The 20,927-nt window shown below is 43.5% G+C and overlaps 1 protein-coding gene across 1 annotated transcript in view; it reads left to right on the forward strand.

Annotated features, from left to right (window-relative positions):
- Positions 1–20,927, forward strand: part of ANTXRL (ANTXR like) — a 134,923-nt gene that overhangs the window by 43,362 nt on the left and 70,634 nt on the right. Inside the window, exons 2-9 of the mRNA XM_038743922.1 lie at positions 652–723; positions 2,218–2,289; positions 5,732–5,813; positions 5,917–5,950; positions 8,986–9,065; positions 9,171–9,239; positions 10,375–10,455; positions 10,564–10,624. Of these exons, the coding sequence (XP_038599850.1) occupies positions 652–723; positions 2,218–2,289; positions 5,732–5,813; positions 5,917–5,950; positions 8,986–9,065; positions 9,171–9,239; positions 10,375–10,455; positions 10,564–10,624 (551 nt within the window). The remainder of the gene's footprint in view (positions 1–651; positions 724–2,217; positions 2,290–5,731; positions 5,814–5,916; positions 5,951–8,985; positions 9,066–9,170; positions 9,240–10,374; positions 10,456–10,563; positions 10,625–20,927) is intronic.

The raw sequence follows: 20,927 nt of genomic DNA on the forward strand, positions 1-20,927 counted from the left end.
TGTTCTGGTGTATTCCGTGGGATCTGGTTTCATTTGTATCACCAACATGTGTGTAAAAATATAGGAAATGGATAGTGTTAAAACTAAAATGATCATCAATCAATGGTATTCATTGAACCCTCCCCCAGGAAGCCTTCCAGGATTCATTCACAACATCATCAGTATGTCAGCCCAACTTCCACCCTAAGCTCTTGGGTATTTTGTGTCCATCCTCACCATTCACATATATATGTTTACTTGCATGTATATACATATATTTAACTGTAGATTCAGTTATTTATTCAACTGTTTTGTCCTGATGAGTTTGTAACTGCTCTCTGCTTTATCCTTGTTCTTCCTCTTGCTTTCATTAACTTTAATGACATTAGTGTCTGTTTCTATCCGTCAATTGTATGTCCCTTAAGGTCAGGGGATATGTGTCTTCCACTGCTGTATTCTACTGTTGCGCTCAATAAATACCACCGATGGATCACTTAATTGGCTGAGCATCTTCTGTGTGCAGAGCACTTTACTGAGCACTTGAAAAAGTACAGTAAAGGTAAAAGGCACAGTCCTTACTCTCAACAACTCTCCAGTCTGTTCGAGAGGACCGGAATGATACTAACTTCATTAAGCTGGAAAACCAATTATAACCTATCTTTCTCTATTCAGGTCTGGAAGTGTGAGACACCACTGGACGGAAATTTACTCCTTCGTTGAAAGCTTGGCTGAAAAGTTCATAAGGTACAGTTTTCCAAGGAGGAGATTCAACTTTTCCATATGTAAAGTCTAACTGTTTCCTCTTTCAAGCCGGAGGGGCATTTGTTCCTGGTTTGCATTTGCCGGACCCATCCAGGCAAGAAGGGAGAGCAGAATGTGGGCATCATCATTGCTGAGAAAGCCTTTCTCAGTTCTGATCCCAGTTTATACTTTTATGACCTCTTCTGTTGATGGCATATGGAATTTAAATGTGTGTGTGTGTGTGTGTGTGTGTGTGTGTGAGAAATTGTGTGTGTGTTTGCTTTCAACAACTTTTCTGGGAAGTGTATCAGCAGTGATACAGCAGTTAGCTAACAAACAGGGGTAAGAGTAAAACTCATATATTGTCCATATACCCATGAGGTTACCATGCTAAACTGGAAAAGCAGCCTAGTGTGATGCCACATTTTGAGCTGGATGAATGCTGGGACAAAAATTCAAATAGGGGGAAGTAGCAGTGGAAGCAAAAGCCGGGAACCCCAGCATTTCCTCGGCCTCCCTCCCGGAGGGTCCAGGGCAGAAGCCTACAGGGAGGAGCCTCGACCCTCCAGCCACAGGCAAGGCTGAGCCAATTTCCCTTCCTCCTCCTCCTCATTCACTAATTCAATCATATTCATCGAGCCCTTACTGTGTATAGAGCACTGTACTAAGTGCTTGGGAGAGTACAAAATAACAATAAGCAGACACATTCTGCTTGTGAGCCCCCTGTGGGACTACCTGATCACCTTGTAACCTCCCCAGTGCTTAGAACAGTGCTTTGCACATAGTAAGCACTTAATAAATGCCATTATTATTATTATTATACTATTATTATTATTATTCCCTTCCCACAACAAGCTTATGCTCCCTTGGCTTCCTCATTCTCCTCCACCCTAGAACCCTGAAATCAATCAATCATTCGTATTTATTGAGCACTTACTGTGTGCAGAGCACTGTACTAAGCGCTTGGGAAGTACAAGTTGGCAATCTATAGAGACAGTCCCTACCCAACAGTGGGCTCACAGTCTAGAAGGAGTCTAGTCTAGTCACAGTCTAGTCTGAAACTGAGTCCTGCCCTGATCCCCCCAATGGCAGAGGAAGAGAGGAGGAAATGACGGGGCGAGTCATCTTCATTTTGTCTCCCGGGTACCAGGCTCTGGGCAGGGGTCCAGCGGGTGGGTGGCGGGTGAGAGGATGGCTGAGGGACCAGGCTGAACTGATGCCATGCTAGGCCTCCCATGCGCCATTCAGTGCTGTCCAGTGTCCCTGGAGGTGCAGACCTCCTTGGAGCAACCTCCCTGGCACCGGGGATGCCTGCATCCCCGTGGGCCACCACCCACGGCTGCCACCCTACTTCTTCAATCTTGTGCCCCCCTCCTCGTCCCCCTAAGATCCGGCAAGTCTGAAGAAATTCTGACGAAGCCGGAACTGCTGTGCCAGTGAGTTGCACAGGGTGTATTTTTGCCACCGTTCACACGTCGCTTTCTATTTCTTTTCCAGTCCGATGCTGCGAATGTCTTTCATAGTTTTCTCCTCCAGAGGAACTACGATCATGAAATTGACAGAAGACAGGCAAGTGGCTCACACTGTGTCCGTGGCTGTATAAATCGAGAGCTGAAGTGGCATAGGCATTACTCTTTCATTCTTTCTTTCATTCAGTCATAATTATTGAGCAGTTACTGCATGCAAAGCACTGTACTTGGCACTTGGGAGAGTACAATACAGCAATAACCACATTCCCTGCCAAGTGAGCTCACAGGCTAGAGGGGGAGACAGACGTTAATATAAATAAATACATAAATAAATGCATTACTCTTTATTTCATTTTATTTGTTATTATTTATTATATCAATCAGTAGTATTTATTGAATGCTTATGGTGTGCAGAAATGCTTGGGAGAGTGTAATGTAACAGAGTTAGCATGCACATTCCCTGCCCACAATGAGTTTACAGTTCAGAGAGATTTTATTAAATTATGTTAATTGATATTAGTAAGGACATTAGTAATATTTGTTAAGCATTTACTATGTGTCAAGCATGGTACTAAGTACTGGGATGAATCCCAGAAGCAGTCCCTATCCCAAATAGGGATAAGGGAGGGAGAAAAGGTACTTAATCCCCATTGTACAGAGGAGGAACCCAAGTCCCAGTGAAGTTGTGACTTGTCCAAGGTCACAGAGCAGACCAGTGGCAGAGCGGGGATTAGAACCCAGTTCCTCCGACTCCCAGGCCCGTATTCCAACAACTCTTCAGTTGATTTATGTAGTAGATGCCACCAATTATGTCCACAAGACCAATATATCTGAGGTTAGGTTGCCCTTGTGGGGGTGTAGTTTGCATAGCCATAGGAAAAGCTAACCTTCAGGAGGGAAGAAGAAGGGCCTGGGGGCCGGAAGATGTGGGTTCTAATCCTGGCTCCACCACTTGTCTGCTGTGTGACATAGGGCAAGACACTTAAGTCACAGAGAAGCGGCGTGGCTCAGTGGAAAGAGCACAGGCTTTGGAGTCAGTGGTCTGGGGTTCAAATCCTGGCTCCGCCAATTGTCAGCTGTGTGACTTTGGGCAAGTCACTTAACTTCTCTGTGCCTCAGTTACCTCATCTGTAAAATGGGGATTAAGACTGTGAGCTCCCTGTGGGACAACCTGATCACCTTGTAACCTCCCCAGTGCTTAGGACAGTGCTTTGCACATAGTAAGCGTTTAATAAATGCCATCATTGTTGTTGTTGTTAATTTCTCAGGGCCTCAGTTCCCTTATGTGTAAAGTAGGAATCAACTCTCCCTCTGACAAACAGACTGTGAGCCCTGTGTGGGACAGGGACTGTTTCCAACCTGATTAACTTGTATCTACCCAGCAGCAGGGCTTAGTGGCAAGAACACAGGCTTGGGAGTCAGAGGTCATGGGTTCGAATTCCGCCTCCACCACTTATCAGCTGTGTGACATTAGGCAAGTCATTTAACTTCCCTGGGCCTCAGTTACCTCATCTGTAAAATGGGGATAAAGACTGTGAGCCCCATATGGGACAATCTGATTACCTTGTATCTACCCCAGTGCTTAGAACAGTGCTTGGCACATAGTAAGCACTTAACAAATACCAACATTATTATTATCATTATTACCCCAGCCTTAGGAATGTAAGCATTTAGTCAGTACAATGAAAGAAGAAGCTTCCGTGAGGATGCAGCATTCATTCATTCATTCATTCATTCAATCATATTTATTGAGCACTTACTGTGTGCAGAGCACTGTACTAAGCGCTTGGGAAGTACAAGTTGGCAACATATAGAGTTGGTCCCTACCCAATAGTGGGCTCACAGTCTAGAAGGAAGACCTGAGCTGGCGAGGAGCTGACCTGATTTGAGTTTTAGTTATATAAATGAACTTGACATTTGATGTTAAATCCATCATGTGATGCCTGGACTTATAACGAGGGAAATAATATCATACACACAACCTGGAAGTGGTTAGTCCACATTACTGTTTTACAAGAGAATTACATTTTTTTTGATGATTTATTTTTTCCAGGAGTGAAAAGTCTAATCGCTGGAGGAGCTGAAAGCAGTTTGATCAGATGCACATGGGCAACTTCAGTTTAGAAGAAACTTGACAGGGAAGGCCGGGGGAAGAGGGGTGAGAGGAGCAAAGCTTAGATGGGTGAGGAGCCAGTAAGAAATGAAAATAAAAGGAAGAAAGCATAGCCTGTTCTCTGTTGATGTTAATGCTGGAGAACCCAATTACCCAATCTGCAATTCCCCTCCTCTTTCACCCCCTATCCTGAATGACCTAGTGACATTGGTTTGGGGGGTGGGGGGAGAGAGAGAGAGATAGAAAGAGGAAGACCCGAGAGAGAGAAATAAAAAGAAAGACAAAAGAAAGAGAGAGAGAAATTCCCCTGACCCCACAGGCTTGGCAATATAGCCTGAGCGGCCTGAAGGATAATCATGTTTGGATTGATCTGTAGAAGCAGTGTGGACTAGTGGAAAGAGCATGCGCCTTGGAATCAGAAGGACCTGGGTTCTAATCCTGGCTCCTCCACTTGTCTGCTGCCTGAGCTTGGGCAAGTCACTTCACTTTTCTGTGCCTCAGTTCCCTCATTTGCAAAATGGGATTAACACTGTGAGCCCGATGTGAGACATGGGTTATGTCCAACCTGATTAGCGTTCATGTATTCCAGCCCTTAGAACAGTGCCTGGCACATAGTGAGGACTTAACAAATACCATAAAAAAAATTGTAGTTGACATGGAATTACTAAGACAAGATCCCTGAAAGTAGTACCTTGGGCCACCTCAGGTTGAAGAGGGTGATTTACTGGAACAATCCATTGTTTAGCAGTGGGAGAAAAACCAGATAAGACATTTCAGGGTAATAAAGCTTATTGGGAAGGCCTTGACTAATCTTATGGACTGTAAGTTTGTTGTAGGAAGGGAGTGTGCCTACCCACTCTGTTTCATTTCACTCTCCCAAGTGCTTAGTACAGTGTTTGGCACACAATAAACACTCAATAAATATGATTGATTGATAGAGATCTGACTATCAAAAGAGGGTCAGATCTGACTATTAAAAGAGAAGCAGCTTGGCTCAGTGGAAAGACCACGGGCTTTGGAGTCAGAGGTCATGGGTTCAAATGCGGCTCTGCCAATTGTCAGCTGTGTGACTTTGGGCAAGTCACTTAACTTCTCTGTGCCTCAGTTACCTCATCTGTAAAATGGGGATTAAGACAGTGAGCCCCCTGTGGGACAGCCTGAACACCTTGTAACCTCCCCAGCACTTAGAACAGTGCTTTGCACATAGTAAGCCCTCAATAAATGCCATCATTTTATCTCTGCTATCTGAACTGTCTTTTTCCTTCCATGTGCTTTCATTGATTGAATGTTGATTGATTGTAGTCAAAATGTCTTTTTGAATTTTAGAAATGATCATCAAAAGTCAGAAAATCAGAAATCTTTTTTTAATTTTTTCTCTCTCACGCCTTCCTTCCCCCTCCCCACAACTCTTTTTTTTTTTCATTTCCAGAGAAGCCATAAGACGGGGACTAAATATCCTTCGGTATGAAGTGCCTGGAGGAGATACATTCATGCATGAAGGACTGGAAAGGGTAGGGGGCGAGTGCTTGGGATTTATTCATGTTTACTAAATTTCTCCTTTCTGGTAGTGTTAGGATTACCAAAACCCACAAATATTTCTCCATTCTTTTTCAGGCAAATGAGCAGATTAGCCTCGAGAACAGTGGAGGTAAGACAATGATTGAACTTTCAGTCTCAGAGCCTAAAAGATTTTCTTTGGCTGCTGTTTCCTAAAGTTAGGCCCTGTTGATAAAAAGAAACAAAGAGTATTTAACAGGGTAGAATCCAGTTCCGAATTCTTAGTTTGTCTTTCCTGTTAACTAGTTTGATTCATTCATTCATTCAATCGTATTTATTGAGTGCTTACTGTGTGCAGAGCACTGTACTGAGCGCTTGGGAAGTACAAGTTGGCGACATATAGAGATGGTCCCTACCCATCAATGGGCTCACAGTCTAGAAGTTTGATCAGCTACAGTGAACACATTTCATACTTTCCAGTGGTTTCGAGTCTCTTTTGGACTTGAAAGTTTAAGACTGTGACTTGATATGATATGGAGAGCAAGTTAATCAATCAATCAATGATATTTATTGAATGCTTACTATTTGCAGAGCCCTGTACTAAGTGCTTGTGAATGTAGCATAAAAAGGAGTTGGCAGATATATTCCCTGTCCTCAACAAGCTAAGCTAATGCCAAAAGAAAGCTGTCTAAACCCATCTGTCACCTTCATTATAGGCTGTTCTGATCATACAGCGTTTGAATTTTAGGAAAAATGGGGAAAAAAGCCAACAACAAAAATTATATTTGAAAGCACAATGAGACTTAGATTGTGAACCCCATGTGGTACAGGGACCGTGTCCAACATGATTATCTTGAATCTACCCCAGTGCTTTGTACAGTGCTTGGCACATAGTAAGTGCTTAACAAGGACCACAAAAATACAGTGAATGAGCTGAAATAGTCAAATGAATGAAATTAATCATTGTGGAATTTTTGGTTTGTATTTGAGACAGGGTAACTGTTAACTCCTATGGTTTCTCACTTCCTTGTTCAGTTGAAGTAATATGTCACTTGCCAGATTCCTGGGCCAGCTCATAGGAAAATTACAGGGAATAGTCCTTAGATAACAGTATGGAGAAAAAAAATAAATAAAAAAACCCTGACTTTCTTTTATTCAGAATTTATTGAAAGAAGTGTCTAGTCCTCACTCAGCTGTTCTGAAGGTGTATCACTTAGGGGTCTCCATAAATATTTAAATGTATATTGATTAAGCGCTTAGTACAGTGCTCTGCACACAGTAAGCGCTCAATAAATGTGATTGATTGATTGATTGATTAGAATATGCATACAGTAGATATAATTATAAATGTATATAATGTACTTAAATAATATATATATAACTATATATAATGTACTTAATATATGTATATATGTACTTAAAATATGCTATATATGTAAACTTACTACCACTCCACTCCCTTGGAGAATTCATTCACTCCCATGGCTTCAACTATAACCTCTATGCATATGATACCCAAATCTACATCTCCAGCCCTGATCTCTTGCCTTCTCTCCAGTCTCACATTTCTTCCTGACTTCAAGACCTCTCTACTTGGATGTCTTCCTGTCACCTCAAACCTAACGTGTCCAAAACAGAATTCCTTATCTACCCACCCAAATCCTTTCCTCCCCCTGACTATCCCATCATGTAGATGGCATCACCAATCCTTCCTGTCTCATAAGCCCATAACCGTGCCATTATCCTTTACTCCTCTCTGTCATTTAACCAACATATTCAATCCATCATTAAATCATGTCCATCCCACCTTCACAGCATAGCTGAAGTCTTCCCTTTCCTCTATATCCAAAATGCACCACGTTAATACAATCACTCATCATATCCCGCCTGGATTACTGCATCAGTCTTCTTGTTGACCCCCCAGCCTCCTGTCTCTTCCCACTCCGGGCTGTATGTCACTCTGCTGTCTGCATCATTTTTCTATAACAAGAATCAGGACATGTCATCCTAATCCTCAAAACACTCCAGTAGTTGCCCATCTACCCCTGCATCAAATAAAAATTCTTCACCGTTGGCACTAAAGCACTCTACCAACTTGTCCTCCCCCCGACCTCACTTCACTACTCTCCTACAACCCAGCCCGCACACTTTGCTCCTGTTAATACTAACCTTCTCACTGTGCCTCCATCTCACCTGTCTCGCCGCCAACCTCTAGCCCACATCTTGCCCCTGGCCTGGAATGCCCTCCCTCCTCAAATCCGACAGATAATGACCCTCCCCCTCTTCAAAGCCTTATTCATTTATTCATTCATTCAATTGTATTTATTGAGCATTTATGTGTTCAGGGCTTGGAAACTACAATTCAGAAATAAAGAGAGACAATCCCTGCCCACATTGGGTTTACAGACTAGAAATTGAAGGCACAACTCCTCCAAGAGGCCTTCCCAGACTAAGCTCCCCCCTCACCCCCTTTCCTCATCTCCTACTCTCTTCCGCATTGTCTTGACTTACTCCCTTTGTTCTTTCCCCCTCCCAGGCCCACAGCATTTATGAGCATATTTGCAATGTATTTATTTGTATTGCTGTCTGTCATCCCTCCCCCACTCCCCAGATTATAAACTCATGGGCAAGGAATGTTTCTGTTTATTGTTGTATTGTGCTCTCCCAAGCATTTAGTACCATGCTTTGCACATAGTAAGCTCTCAATAAATAAAATTGAATGATTAAATGTATGAATGAGAGTGAAGTCTCTTGTAAAACTTAGTTACTAATACAATTCTTAGCAGGGAACATATCTACCAACTCTGTTATAGTGTATTATCCCAAACTCTTAGTTCAGTACTCTGCACACAGTGAGAGCTCAATAAATATGATTGATTAATTGATTGCTGTTTAGTCAAATACTATTGCAAGTTAAGCCAAAATTATGATGGGCAAAATCAATGAGCAAAGATGCAGATTCCAAATATGTTCACAAATTTACTTTTTTTACTTTACACAATGAAAAATTGGATGTGGATTTTGAGCCATGTGAATTATCCCAGGATTCTTGTGTTAGTTGAGGATTACTTCACCTGGCTTCAGTGTACAAATCCATTGCCGTGTCTGGGAATGCGACTCTCAAAGGTCATCGGGTCCCTCTTACTTCCATGCACGTCGCTAACCATCCAATTTTTCTTCGTTCAGGTCTTCGGACTGCTAGTGTGATCATTGCCTTGACAGACGGAGAATTGCAAAAAGACCAATTTTATTATGCAGAGAAGGAAGTAAGTCCATTTTGCCATTCCTGTCATGTCAGTCAAATGCATTTTGATCTAGTTTTTGCCAAACTACCTTCATGAGCTTTGCATTTAATACTCTTTTCCATGCAGGCCGACAGAGCCCGGAGTCTCGGGGCAATTGTTTACTGTGTGGGAGTGAAAGATTTTAATGAAACTCAGGTAACTTTCAGCCATGAGTTTTTCATTTTCCACAACTGGGATAGAGGAAGCAATTGATATTCACCCCACCTTCAGCCCCTCAGCTCTTGTGTACATATCCATAATTTAATTTAATGTTTGTCTTCCCCTCTAGACTGTAAGCTTGTTGTGGGCAGGGAATGTGTCTACTAACTCTGTTTTATGGTACTTTCCCAAGCACTTTGTACAGTGCTCTGCACAGAGCAAGTGCTCAGTAAATACAATAGATTGTTTTCTTCATTGATCACAATAATGGAAAATTGAACACTCTAACACTTAAATATCCAGAGCCTGCAATGCCACCAAAGGAACTGATGAAACAAGGCATGTTTATCTGACCAAAATATGGGTCTAGACTAACATGGGTTGAGATGCAGTGGTATTTCATTCATTCATTCATTCATTCATTCAATAACAATTATTGAGTGCTTACCGTGTGCCAAGCACTGTACTAAACTCCTGGGGGAGTACAGTTCAGCAATAAACAGACACAGCCCGTTGTTGGGTAGGGACTGTCTATCCATTGCTGAAGTGTACTTTCCAAGTGCTTAGTACAGTGCTCTGCACACAGTAAGGGCTCAATAAATATGATTGAATGAGTGAATTCCCTGCCCACAACAAGCTTACGTTGCAGTGGGAGAGACAGACATCAATATAAGTAAACAAATTAATAATCAATCAATCAATCAATTGTATTAATATGATTCAATCCATCAATCATAATAATAACAATAATGGCATTTATTAAGCACTTACTATGTGCAAAGCACTGTTCTAAGTGCTGGGGAGGTTACAAGGTGATCAGGTTGTCCCACGGGGTGCTCACAGTCTTACCCCCATTTTACAGATGAGAGAACTGAGGCATAGAGAAGTTAAGTGACTTGCCCAAGGTCACACAGCTGACAATTGGTGAAGCTGGGATTTGAACCCATGACCTCTGACTCCAAAGCCCGGGTTCTTTCCACTGAGCCTCGTTTGCACATAAGTTGTGTGGGGCTGGTAGGGAGGAAGAACAAAGGGAATAAGCCAGGTTGATGCAGAAGGGAGTGGGAGAACTATAAATGTATATTTTATATTAATATGTATACTTTATATTTTGTACATTTTTTTCTTGCAGCTATCAACAATCGCCGATAGCATTGATCACGTGTTTCCTGTTACAGGGGGCTTTCATGCCTTGAGAGGCGTCATTGACTCAGTGAGTATGATTTGGGGCTTGAGTGATGGAGGGCTCTTCTCACTTTTCACAAACCGGTGGCGGGGGAAAGCAAGACTCATTTCACAGCCCATTCCTTTCGGATTGTAGATCCTGAAGAAATCCTGCATCGAAATCCTAGCAGTGGAGCCATCCAGTGTCTGTGCAGGAGGTGAGTCAGTTTCAGAGAGAATGCTAAATGGCAGGAGAAGTAGTAGAATTTATTGGGCATCCACTTGGTGTGGTGCTCTGTACTAGGCCCTTGATGAAGGAGTGTTCTTCAAAAAGGCACATGTGTTTGTTTCTATGATGACTGTGTATTTGATGTAATAATAACTGGCATTTTGAAAGTTGCTGAGAAATGATGTCAGATGTGTGAAATTGATGTCTAATGTGGTTTTCATGTGAAATTGATGTCTAATGTGGATTTTGGCCAGATCTCTAGTCTGTGGTCCCTTCGGGATGTGATGGATGTGTCTTGCGAGGTGGTTACAAATTTTATATAACTCAGAGAAAGGAAAGAAATATGAGTTCTGAACCTGCCAGAGGAGACCCAAGCAAAATGATATATCCGAGTGAAAGCAGTCTCCATCCAGGCTGTTCTGCAGAATAACAACATTTTCATATCAGTAGCCAAAAGACCAATGATGATAAAGGAATGAAGATTTCAAAGCAATGAAATGCTTTTCACATTTGCATTCTTCACTCTATCCTTTTGTTATTTGTGCCAGTCACCAGGAGTTGGACTGCTAAACTTTAAGATCAAACAGCGAATAAGTGGCGGAGCCGGGATTAGAACCCATATCCTTGTGACACCCAGGCTCATGCTATCCACTAGGCCATGCTGCTTCTCTGTTATTACTGTTATTGAGAGGGAAAGGTTTGACTGAACGCTTTAAATGTGGTACAGGTCTTTACACAGACTACATCTAAAACGTGGGTGATAATAACAGTAGTAAAAGTCATCTATCTCTCTGCCAACTTCTCGCCCACATCTTCCCTCTAGCCCGGAATGCCCTCCCTCCTCATATATGTCACACAATTACTCTCCCCCATTCAAAGCCTTTTTGAAAGCACAATATTTCCAAGAGGCCTTCCCTGACAAAGTCCTCTTTTCCTTTCCATCAACTCCCTTCTGTCACCCTGACTTATTATGGTATTTAAGTGCTTACTATGTGCACTGTTCTAAGCGCTGGGGGGGATACAAGGTGATCAGGTTGTCCCACATGGGGCCTACAGATGAAGGAACTGAGGCACAGAAAAGTTAAGATTTTACAGATGAGGGAACTGAGGCACAGAAAAGTTAAGTGACTTACCCAAGGTCACACAGCTGACAAATAGCAGAGACAGGATTCGAACCCATGACCTCTGACTCCCAAGCCCGTGCTCTTTCCACTGAGCCGCGCTGCTTCCCTAAGGACTTGCTCCCTTTATTCATCCCTTCTCCAAGCCCTACAGCACTTATATCTGGAATTCATTTATTTATATTAATGTCTGTCTCCCCCCTCTAAACTGAAAGCTCATTGTGGGCAGGGAATGTGTCTTGTTATGTTGTTATATTGTACTCTTCCCCAGCACAGTGCTCTGCACATAGTAAGCGCTCAATAAATACAATTGACATAGTAGTCATTGTAGTAGAAGTAAATATCTTTGTCTTTGGCTTCAGGTTGGAGTGTAAATTCTTTGTAGCCTGGGAAAGCATACCTTCGTTATTCTGTATTTCCCAAGTGTGCAGTTCTGTGCATACAGTAAGTACTCAATAAATAGGATTGATTGATTGATTGATAGTGTAGTGCACCATACCAGGTGAGTGCTCAATAATTGCTTTGTCTAATTCACACCCACGTATTCTTTCCCAGCACTTAGTTCAGTTGCTGTGCACTTAATTCAATCCAGAGTAATGACTTCATTCTTTCTCTCAATCATATTTATTGACAATAAATACTGCTATGAATAAATATACAAATGAATAAATCATACTATTACTCTTGCTGCTACTACTCTTCTGGCTTGATCCTACCTCTGTCAACCTCCCACTCCCGTCCCCTCTGCCACCTTGCTCTCTGACCTTTTCTTATAGTATTCGTTAGGCACTTACTATGTGTCAAGCCTTGTTCTAAGCACTGGGGTAGATTCAAGTCAATCAGGTCATACACAGTCCTTGTCCCACATGGGGCTCACAGTCTAAGTAGCAGGTAGAACAGGTTTGGAACCCCCTTTTTACAGTTGAGGAAACGGAGGCCCAGAAAAGGGAAGTGACTTGCCCAAGGTCCCGGAGCATTAATTCATTTATTTCTTTATTTTACTTGTACATATCTATTCTATTTATTTTATTTTGTTAATATGTTTTGTTTTGTTCTCTGTCTCCCCCTTCTAGACTGTGAGCCCACTGTTGGGTAGGGGCCGTCTCTATATGTTGCCAACTTGTACTTCCCAAGCGCTTACTGTGTGCAGAGCACTGTACTGATTGCTTGGGAATCAATCAATCAATCAATCAATCAATCAGTCATATTTATTGAGAGCTTACTGTGTGCAGAGCACCGTACTAAGCACTTAGGAAGTACAAGTCTGCAACATATAGAGACGGTCCCTACCCAACAACAGGCTCACAGTCTAGAATGGGGAGACAGACAACAAAACAAAACATGTGGACAGGTGTCATGTCATCAGAATAAATAGAAATAAAGCTAGATGCACATCATTAACAAAATAAATAGAATAGTAAATATGTACAAGTAAAATAAATAGAGTAATAAATCTGTACAAACATATATACAGGTGCTTTGAGGAGGGGAAGGAGGTAAGGCGGGGTGGATGGAGAGGAGGAGAGGAAAAAGGGGGCTCAGTCTGGGGCTGATTGATTGATTGACCATGGTCCAACATGCATGGAATTTTGACACTACCAATTTATAGCGTGTGATGTGGGAAGGAGGAGATGGGATTGTGTCTACCAACTCTAATATATTGTACTCTCCCAGGTGCTTAGTACAGTGCTCTGTACAAAGTAAGCACTCAATAAATGCCATTGATGAGTGATTGACCACTGTTTGACACACTGCATTCTCAATCTACCACTCTATAGCATATGATGTGGGAAGGAGGAGGTGGTAATGTGTCTACCAACTCTGTTATAGCATACTCTCCCAAGCGCTTAGTAAAGTGCTCTGCACATAGTAAGCCTTCAATAAATTCCATTGATTGATTAATTAACTGACCACTGTCTGACACGCCCTGAATTCTGACACTTCCGACGTGGGAAGGAGGAGGTGGGAGCAGAGCATGTCTGCCAACTCTCTTACAGTGAGAGTAGAGTGTTCTGCTCAGACTGTGAGCCCATTGTTGGGTAGGACAACATTTTTGGGTAGGGACCGTCTCTATATGTTGCTGACTTGTATTTCCCGAGCACTTAGTACAGTGTCCTGCACACAGTAAACGCTCAATATATGTGATTGAATGAATGAATAAATACCCCTGATTGACTGATTGATTGGCCACCCTCCGACACGCCCTGCATTGTGATGATTCCAATCTGTAACATGTGATGTGGGAAGGAAGAAACAGGGCCGGTCTCTTTCTGAACTCTTTATGGCTCAGTGGAAAGAGCCCGGGCTTGGGAGTCAGAGGTCATGGGTTCTAATCCCCGCTCCACCACTTGTCAGCTATGTGACTTTGGGCAAGTCACTTAACTTCTCTGGGCCTCAGTTCCCTAATCTGTAAAATGGGGATTAAGATCGTGAGCCCCACGTGGGACATCCTTGATTACCTTGTATCCTCTCCAGCTCTTAGAATAGTGCTTGGCACATAGCTCTCTTCCTACCTTCAAGGACCTACTGAGAGCTCACCTCCTCCAGGAGGCCTTCCCAAACTGAGCCCCCTCCTTCCTCTCCCCCTCGTCCCCCTCTCCATCCCTCCGTCTTACCTCCTTCCCTTCCCCACAGCACCTGTATATATGTGTATATGTTTGTACATATTTATTACTCTATTTATTTATTTATTTATTTTACTTGCACATATCTATTCTATTTATTTTATTTTGTTAATATGTTTGGTTTTGTTCTCTGTCTCCCCCTTCTAGACTGTGAGCCCACTGTTGGGTAGGGACTGTCTCTATATGTTGCCAACTTGTACTTCCCAAGTGCTTAGTACAGTGCTCTGCACACAGTAAGCGCTCAATAAATACGATTGATTGATTGATTGATAGTAAGCGCTTAACAAATGCCATCATTATTATTATTATTATTTAAAGCACCCGAGCCGCGAAGCCCCTTCCCAGTGGAGCCTCCTGGCCCACTGGATGACGGCTCTGTTGCTTTGAATTTGTACACGGTCCACAGATGCGATGAGAAGGATCTTTCAGCTGGGACCTTCCAGCGGCTACTTCAGCTGCCGGGTGAGGATGTGAGCCGTCAGCTCCTCAGCGGAGTCACGGAAGCGGAGCCGACAGGCTGCTTCGCCAACTCCAGCTCCACGCCCCCAGCCCCGTACTCGCTTCCAGCGCTGCCTGGTGATATCAGGGCTGACCTTTTCCCCCTCCCTGTCTTGTCAAAAGCTGCCTCGTGCAGCCTGACGGTAACTCAGGAGGAAAAGGGCGAGGCCAGTGCCAGGGCCCCCAATTTAAGTAGGATTAGCCATGCTGGCAGCCCATCGTCCTGAATAAAGGAATCTTTCCATCGATCAATCAGAAGCAGTGTGGCTTAGTGGATAGAGCACGGGCCTGAGAGGCAGAAGGTCATGGATTCTAATCCCGGCTCTGCCCCGTGTCTGCTGTGTGACCTTGGGCAAGTCACTTCACTTCTCTGGGCCTCTGTTACCTCATCTGTAAAACAGGGATTAAGACTGTGAACCCTATGTGGGACAGGGACTGTTTCCAACCTGACTACCTTGTATCTTCCCCATTGCTTAGAACAGTGCTTGGCACATAGTAAGTGCTTATCAAGTATTATTATTATGATTATTAGTGTATGTGTCGAGCATCCGCTTTTCACAGGGCATTGGACTGAGCATATGGGAGGGTTTAATAGAGTTAGTAGACATGATCTCTGCCCCCCAGAAGCTTACAATCTAGTAGGGGAGGAGGATACCATCATGAATTACCGCTGAGGGAGGCAACAGCATTTAAAGATATAATAATAATGATGGAATTTATTAAGCATTTACTATGTGCAAAGCACTGTTTTAAGCGCTGAAGAGGTTACAAGGTGATCAGGTTGTCCCACGTGGGGCTCACAGTCTTAATCCCCATTTTACAGATGAGGTAACTGAGGCCCAGAGAAGTTAAGTGACTTGCCCCAAGTAACACAGCTGACAAGTGGCGGAGCCGGGATTTGAACCCATGACCTCCTCTGACTCCAAAGCCCATGCTGTTTCCACTGAGCCATGCTGCTTCTCTAGATGCTTGTTAGATACTACCCCAGGGCTTACTCTTTTAAGCCCTGGGGTAAATACAAGACAATTAGGTCACACACACACACACTCCCTGGTCCCTTATAGTGAAGCGACAGGGAGTGTGAAGGGACAGGGAGTGTGAAGGGGGGTGGAGAGGGGGATGAGGGGGAGGGGAATGAATAAAGGGAGCAAGTTATGGAGACACAGAAGGGAGTTGAAGAAAAGGAAAAGAGGGCTTAATCAGGGAAGGCCAATTGGAGGAGATGAGCCTTCAATAAGGCTTTGAAGGTGGGGAGAGTAATTGTCTGTTGGATTTGAGGAGGGAGGGCATTTCAGGCTGAGTGCTTACTGTGTGTAGAATGCTGCACTAAGGACTTGGGAAAGCCCATTACAGGGAATATATCTACCAACTCCAATATATCTATTATATTGGCACATTGTATTCACCCAAGTGCTTAGTACAGTGCTCTACACACAGCTCTCAAATATGATTGATTGATACAAGAGAGTTGGTAGACATAATCCCTGCCCATAAGGAGTTTACAATCTCGCGCGTACTGGTTTATAGATTGAGAAGAAACTTGGTCTAGTGGAACGAGTGAAAGATTAGGTTATAGTCTTGGCTTCACCCTTTGCCTGCTATGTGACTTTGGGCAAGTTACTTAACTACTCTGGGCCTCAATATCCTCATATAAAAAAATGAGGATTAAAAGACTGTTCTCCCTCTTTATTAGATTTTGAGCCCCATGTGAGGCAGGGACTGTGTCTGAGCTTATTGTATCATATCTATCCTAGTGCTTAGCATGGGGCTTAGCACAGAGTAAGCCCTTAACAAATGTCATAATTTATATGACAAGTGATTATGAAATGAGCTTTCTGTGAGAGTCAATTCAAGTCAGGGATAAGGGTTGAACAAGTCAGGGTAGTGAAAGAGGTTCTTCCAAATGACTGATCCCACTCTTCTTACAGTACTGCAAATACAGGGCCTAGTATAATGTCAGTTCCATTATTAAAATTGGACAATCAGGGCATTGTTGGTGAGCTATATTGCAGGATGAGAATTTTGAATAAAACATTGAACCAACTGGCATAGACTATTTCTACAGTGTTGAACTGACGTGGACATTCAGTGTCTTACTGCCAAGGAAATGGATCATGTAAAAACATTTCCCTATATTAGCGCTCTTTCAGCACATATCACTTCTTCCCATGCCCTCTACAGTATTCTTCCTGTTGTCAGCACTCTGTGGTTTCAGGGAGATAGGTAATTAGATGATTAAGTCTTCTGACTAGGGATTCTAGTCGCAGATAGATCCAAGGTAGAGTGGAGAGAGTTTTGCCTTCAGCAAATGTTTTGTTTTCCTGTTATTAGAAAGAAGTCCTCCATTACTTACCATGGGTACACAACAGGGGGGTGATTTGCATAAAAGGAGTTTGATTGAATTCTGAAGGTCTCAGGCTGTCCTGTCAGATCAACTAATCCATAGCAGAAGAGGTTGAATTGCAACCCAACATGGTGCTGGATCTCCTATGATTGACATCTGCCAGTAACATGACACCATCCAACGCCAGCCTGGTACCTTAGTCCTGATCCAGGAGAGGAAACTACTTAATAATAATAATAATGACGGCATTTATTAAGCACTTACTATGTACAAAGCACTGTTCTAAGCACTGGGGAGGTTACAAGGTGACCAGGTTGTCCCATGGAGGGCTCACAGTCATAATCCCCATTTTACAGATGATGTAACTGAGGCACAGAGAAGTTAAGTGACTTGCCCAGTCACACAGCTGACTAGTGGCGGAACCAGGATTTGAACCCATGGTCTTTGACTCCAAAGCCCGGGCTCTTTCCACTGAGCCATGCCGCTTCTTAGCGTGACCCCCGTGTGTCCCCCTTCACCCACACAGCCCCTCCTCCTCCTCCCTCTCTCCTGGAGAGACTAGACTGTGAGCCTGTTGTTGGGTAGAGACCGTCTCTATATGTTGCCATCTTGTACTTCCCAAGCGCTTAGTGCAGTGCTCTGCACACAGTAAGCACTCAATAAATATGATTGAATGAATGAATGAATGAATGAATGGAGAGGCGACAGCCCCAGGGGCAAGGTGGGGGAATTGCCCCAAGTAGTCCTGATCCCTTCTGAGTATATGCTTTGGTTTCCTTCGACCCTCCCTCTGGTACACTTCCCACTTCCACAATCCACATGCATCCCAACCCCAGATAAACTCTGCCCCCCAACCCCTGCAGTAGAGGTCAGCTCCAGGGGAAAGGACAAAGCCCTCCTTTCCTCTTCTCCCACTCCCTTCTGCATCACCCTGACTTGCTCCCTTCATCCATCCCCCCTTCCAGGCCCACAGCACTACATACATATCTATAATTTATGTATCTATATTCATGTCTGTCTACCCATCTAGAATGTAAGCTCTTTGTGGGCAGGGAATGTGTCTGTTTATTGTTATATTGTACTCTCCCGGGCTCTTAATAGAGTGTGGTGCACACGGTAAGCCCTCAATAAATATGATTGACTGAAAGTCCCGTCTCCCTCTTCTCTGGCAGCTCTGGTCGCAAGATTAGGTGACGTTGTAATTTAAACTAATGAAGACCATCAGTCAAGAGCCGATATAAATCTCTTGTTTATCAAGTCATCTTGAAGTGTTTCTCCCAATTAACATGTCGCAGTGCAAAATGTACCAGTCCATCATGGAACACTTACTACATTTAAATCATGATGGATAATAGTTCTACTGGAAATGGCCTTGGTAATTCTCATGCATTATCTTAAGGCTGTTGATTAAAAAAAAACTTAGAAGTTTTAAAAATTGGGCTTTCATTCAAGGGTGACAAAGTGAAGTGGATAGTTGAGGCAAGTATTCAAGAAATATAACACTTCAATTAGTGCTCCCTTTTCCCCCCCAAAAAAGAAAAAAAACATTCTAATGATTTTGGTGGAGGACTGAATTACCCATGACTGTAGAGGTTGCTGAATATATTCCCTTCATTTGGTCAGAGAATCCATTTGAGAAAAACCCTGCTTTGAAAAAGACATTTTGAAAATTAATCTATCATTGTCATTTATTGAGCTCCTATTGTTTGCAGAACAATGTACTAAGTGTTTGGGAGAGTATAACAGAAGCTAAATGCCACTTTTTGGCTCTCAAAGGGTTTTCCGTGAAATGGGGAAGATAGACTTCATGGCTTTTCTCGTTTGTCTTTGAGCCACAGCATTTCAGATATTTTTCTGGCTTTTCCAAATCCAGGTTCCTTGATGCTATCAAGAGAAGAGTGAGTAGGCAGAACTCTGATCCTGTGAATCACTTTTATACAGAGGACTTCATTAATCTTTTGCTAGAGCACTATTGAATTTTATTGCTGGTATTACAGTGCTCCACTTCTTTGTGATAACATCTGCAAAGTTTCCCCTGGTTTAAGCATTTCCCTTCCTTTTTATAGGGCTGTTGCCAAACTTCCCCACTCCTCTCCCTCTTGTTCTTACATTGTTAGTCTTTTGGTGGGGTCAGGGACCGTGTCTGTATCTCAAATACATATTCCTTTCCCAGCCTTTCATACAGCGCTTTGGCATAGGTCACTATTAATAAACACCGCTACAGCTAATCAGTCAATCAGCCAATCATATTTACTGAGCACTTACTTTGTTCAGAGCACCATGAGAGAGTATAACAAAGTTGGTAGACACATTCCCTGCCCTCTTAGGAAACACGCAGTGTGGCATAGTGAATAGAGCCCAGGCTTGGGAGTCAGAAGGTCATAGGTTCTAATCCTGGGTCCATCACTTGTCTGTTCACTCATTCAATCATATTTATTGAGCACTTACTGTGTGCAGAGTGCTGTACTAAGACCTTGGAAAGTACAGTTCGGCAAGAGATAGAGACAATCCCTACCCAACAACTGGCTCACAGTCTAGAAGGGGGAGACAGACAACAAAACAAAACAAGTAGACAGGCATCAATAGCATCAAAATAGATAAATAGAATTAGAGATATAAGCACATCGTTAATAAAATAAATAGAATAATAAATAAGTACAAATATACACAAGTGCTGTGGGGCGGGACAGGAAGTAGCGCAGAGGGAAGGAGTAGGGGCGATGGGCGATGGGGAGGGAGAGCAGAGGAAAAGCGGAGATCAGTCTGGAAAGGACTCCTGGAGGAGGTGAGCTCTCAGTAGTGCTTTGAAAGGGGGAAGAAAGCTAGTTTGGTGGATGAGAGGAGGGAGGGCATTCCAGACCAGAGGTAGGACATGGGCCAGGGGTCAACAGCGGGACAGGCGAGAACGAGGTACAGTGAGGAGGTTAGCGGCAGAGGAGCAGAGTGTGTGGTCTGGGTTGTAGAAGGAGAGAAGGGAGGTGAGGTAGGAGGGGGCAGGTTGATGGAGAGCTTTGAAGCCAATAGTGAGGAGTTTTTGCTTCATGCGAATGTTGATAGGCAACCACAGGAGATTTTTGAGGACGGGGGTGACATGCCCAGAGTGTTTCTGTAGAAAGATAGTTCGGGCAGCACAGTGAAGTATAGACTGAAGCGGGGAGAGACAGGAGGATGGGAGATCAGAAAGGATGTTGATGCAGTAATCCAGTCGGGATAGGATGAGAGATTGTACCAACAAGGTAGTGGTTTAGATAGAGAGGAAACGACAGATCTTGGCGCTGTTGTGGAGGTGAGACCTGCAGGTTTTGGTGATGGATTGGATTTGTAGGGTGAAAGAGAGTGGAGTCAAGGATGACACCAAGATTGCGGGCTTGTGAGACGGGAAGGATGGTAGTGACATCCACAGTGATGGGAAAGTCAGGGAGAGAACAGGGTTTGGGAGGGAAGATATGGCACTCAGTCTTAGACATGTTGAGTTTTAGGTGACGGGCGGATGTTCAGGTGGAGATGTCCTGAAGGCAGGAGGAGATACGAGCCTGGAGGGTGGGAGCGAGAACAGGGGAGGAGATGTAGATTTGGGTGTCTTCTACATAGAGATGATAGTTGAAGCCGTGGGAGCAAATGAGTTCACCAAGGGAGTGAGTGTAGATGGAGAACAGAAGGGGACCAAGAACTGACCCTTGAGGAACCCCTACAGTTAGGGGATGG

The sequence above is a fragment of the Tachyglossus aculeatus genome, chromosome 3 (assembly GCF_015852505.1).
Source record: "Tachyglossus aculeatus isolate mTacAcu1 chromosome 3, mTacAcu1.pri, whole genome shotgun sequence".
Classification (NCBI taxonomy): domain Eukaryota; kingdom Metazoa; phylum Chordata; class Mammalia; order Monotremata; family Tachyglossidae; genus Tachyglossus; species Tachyglossus aculeatus.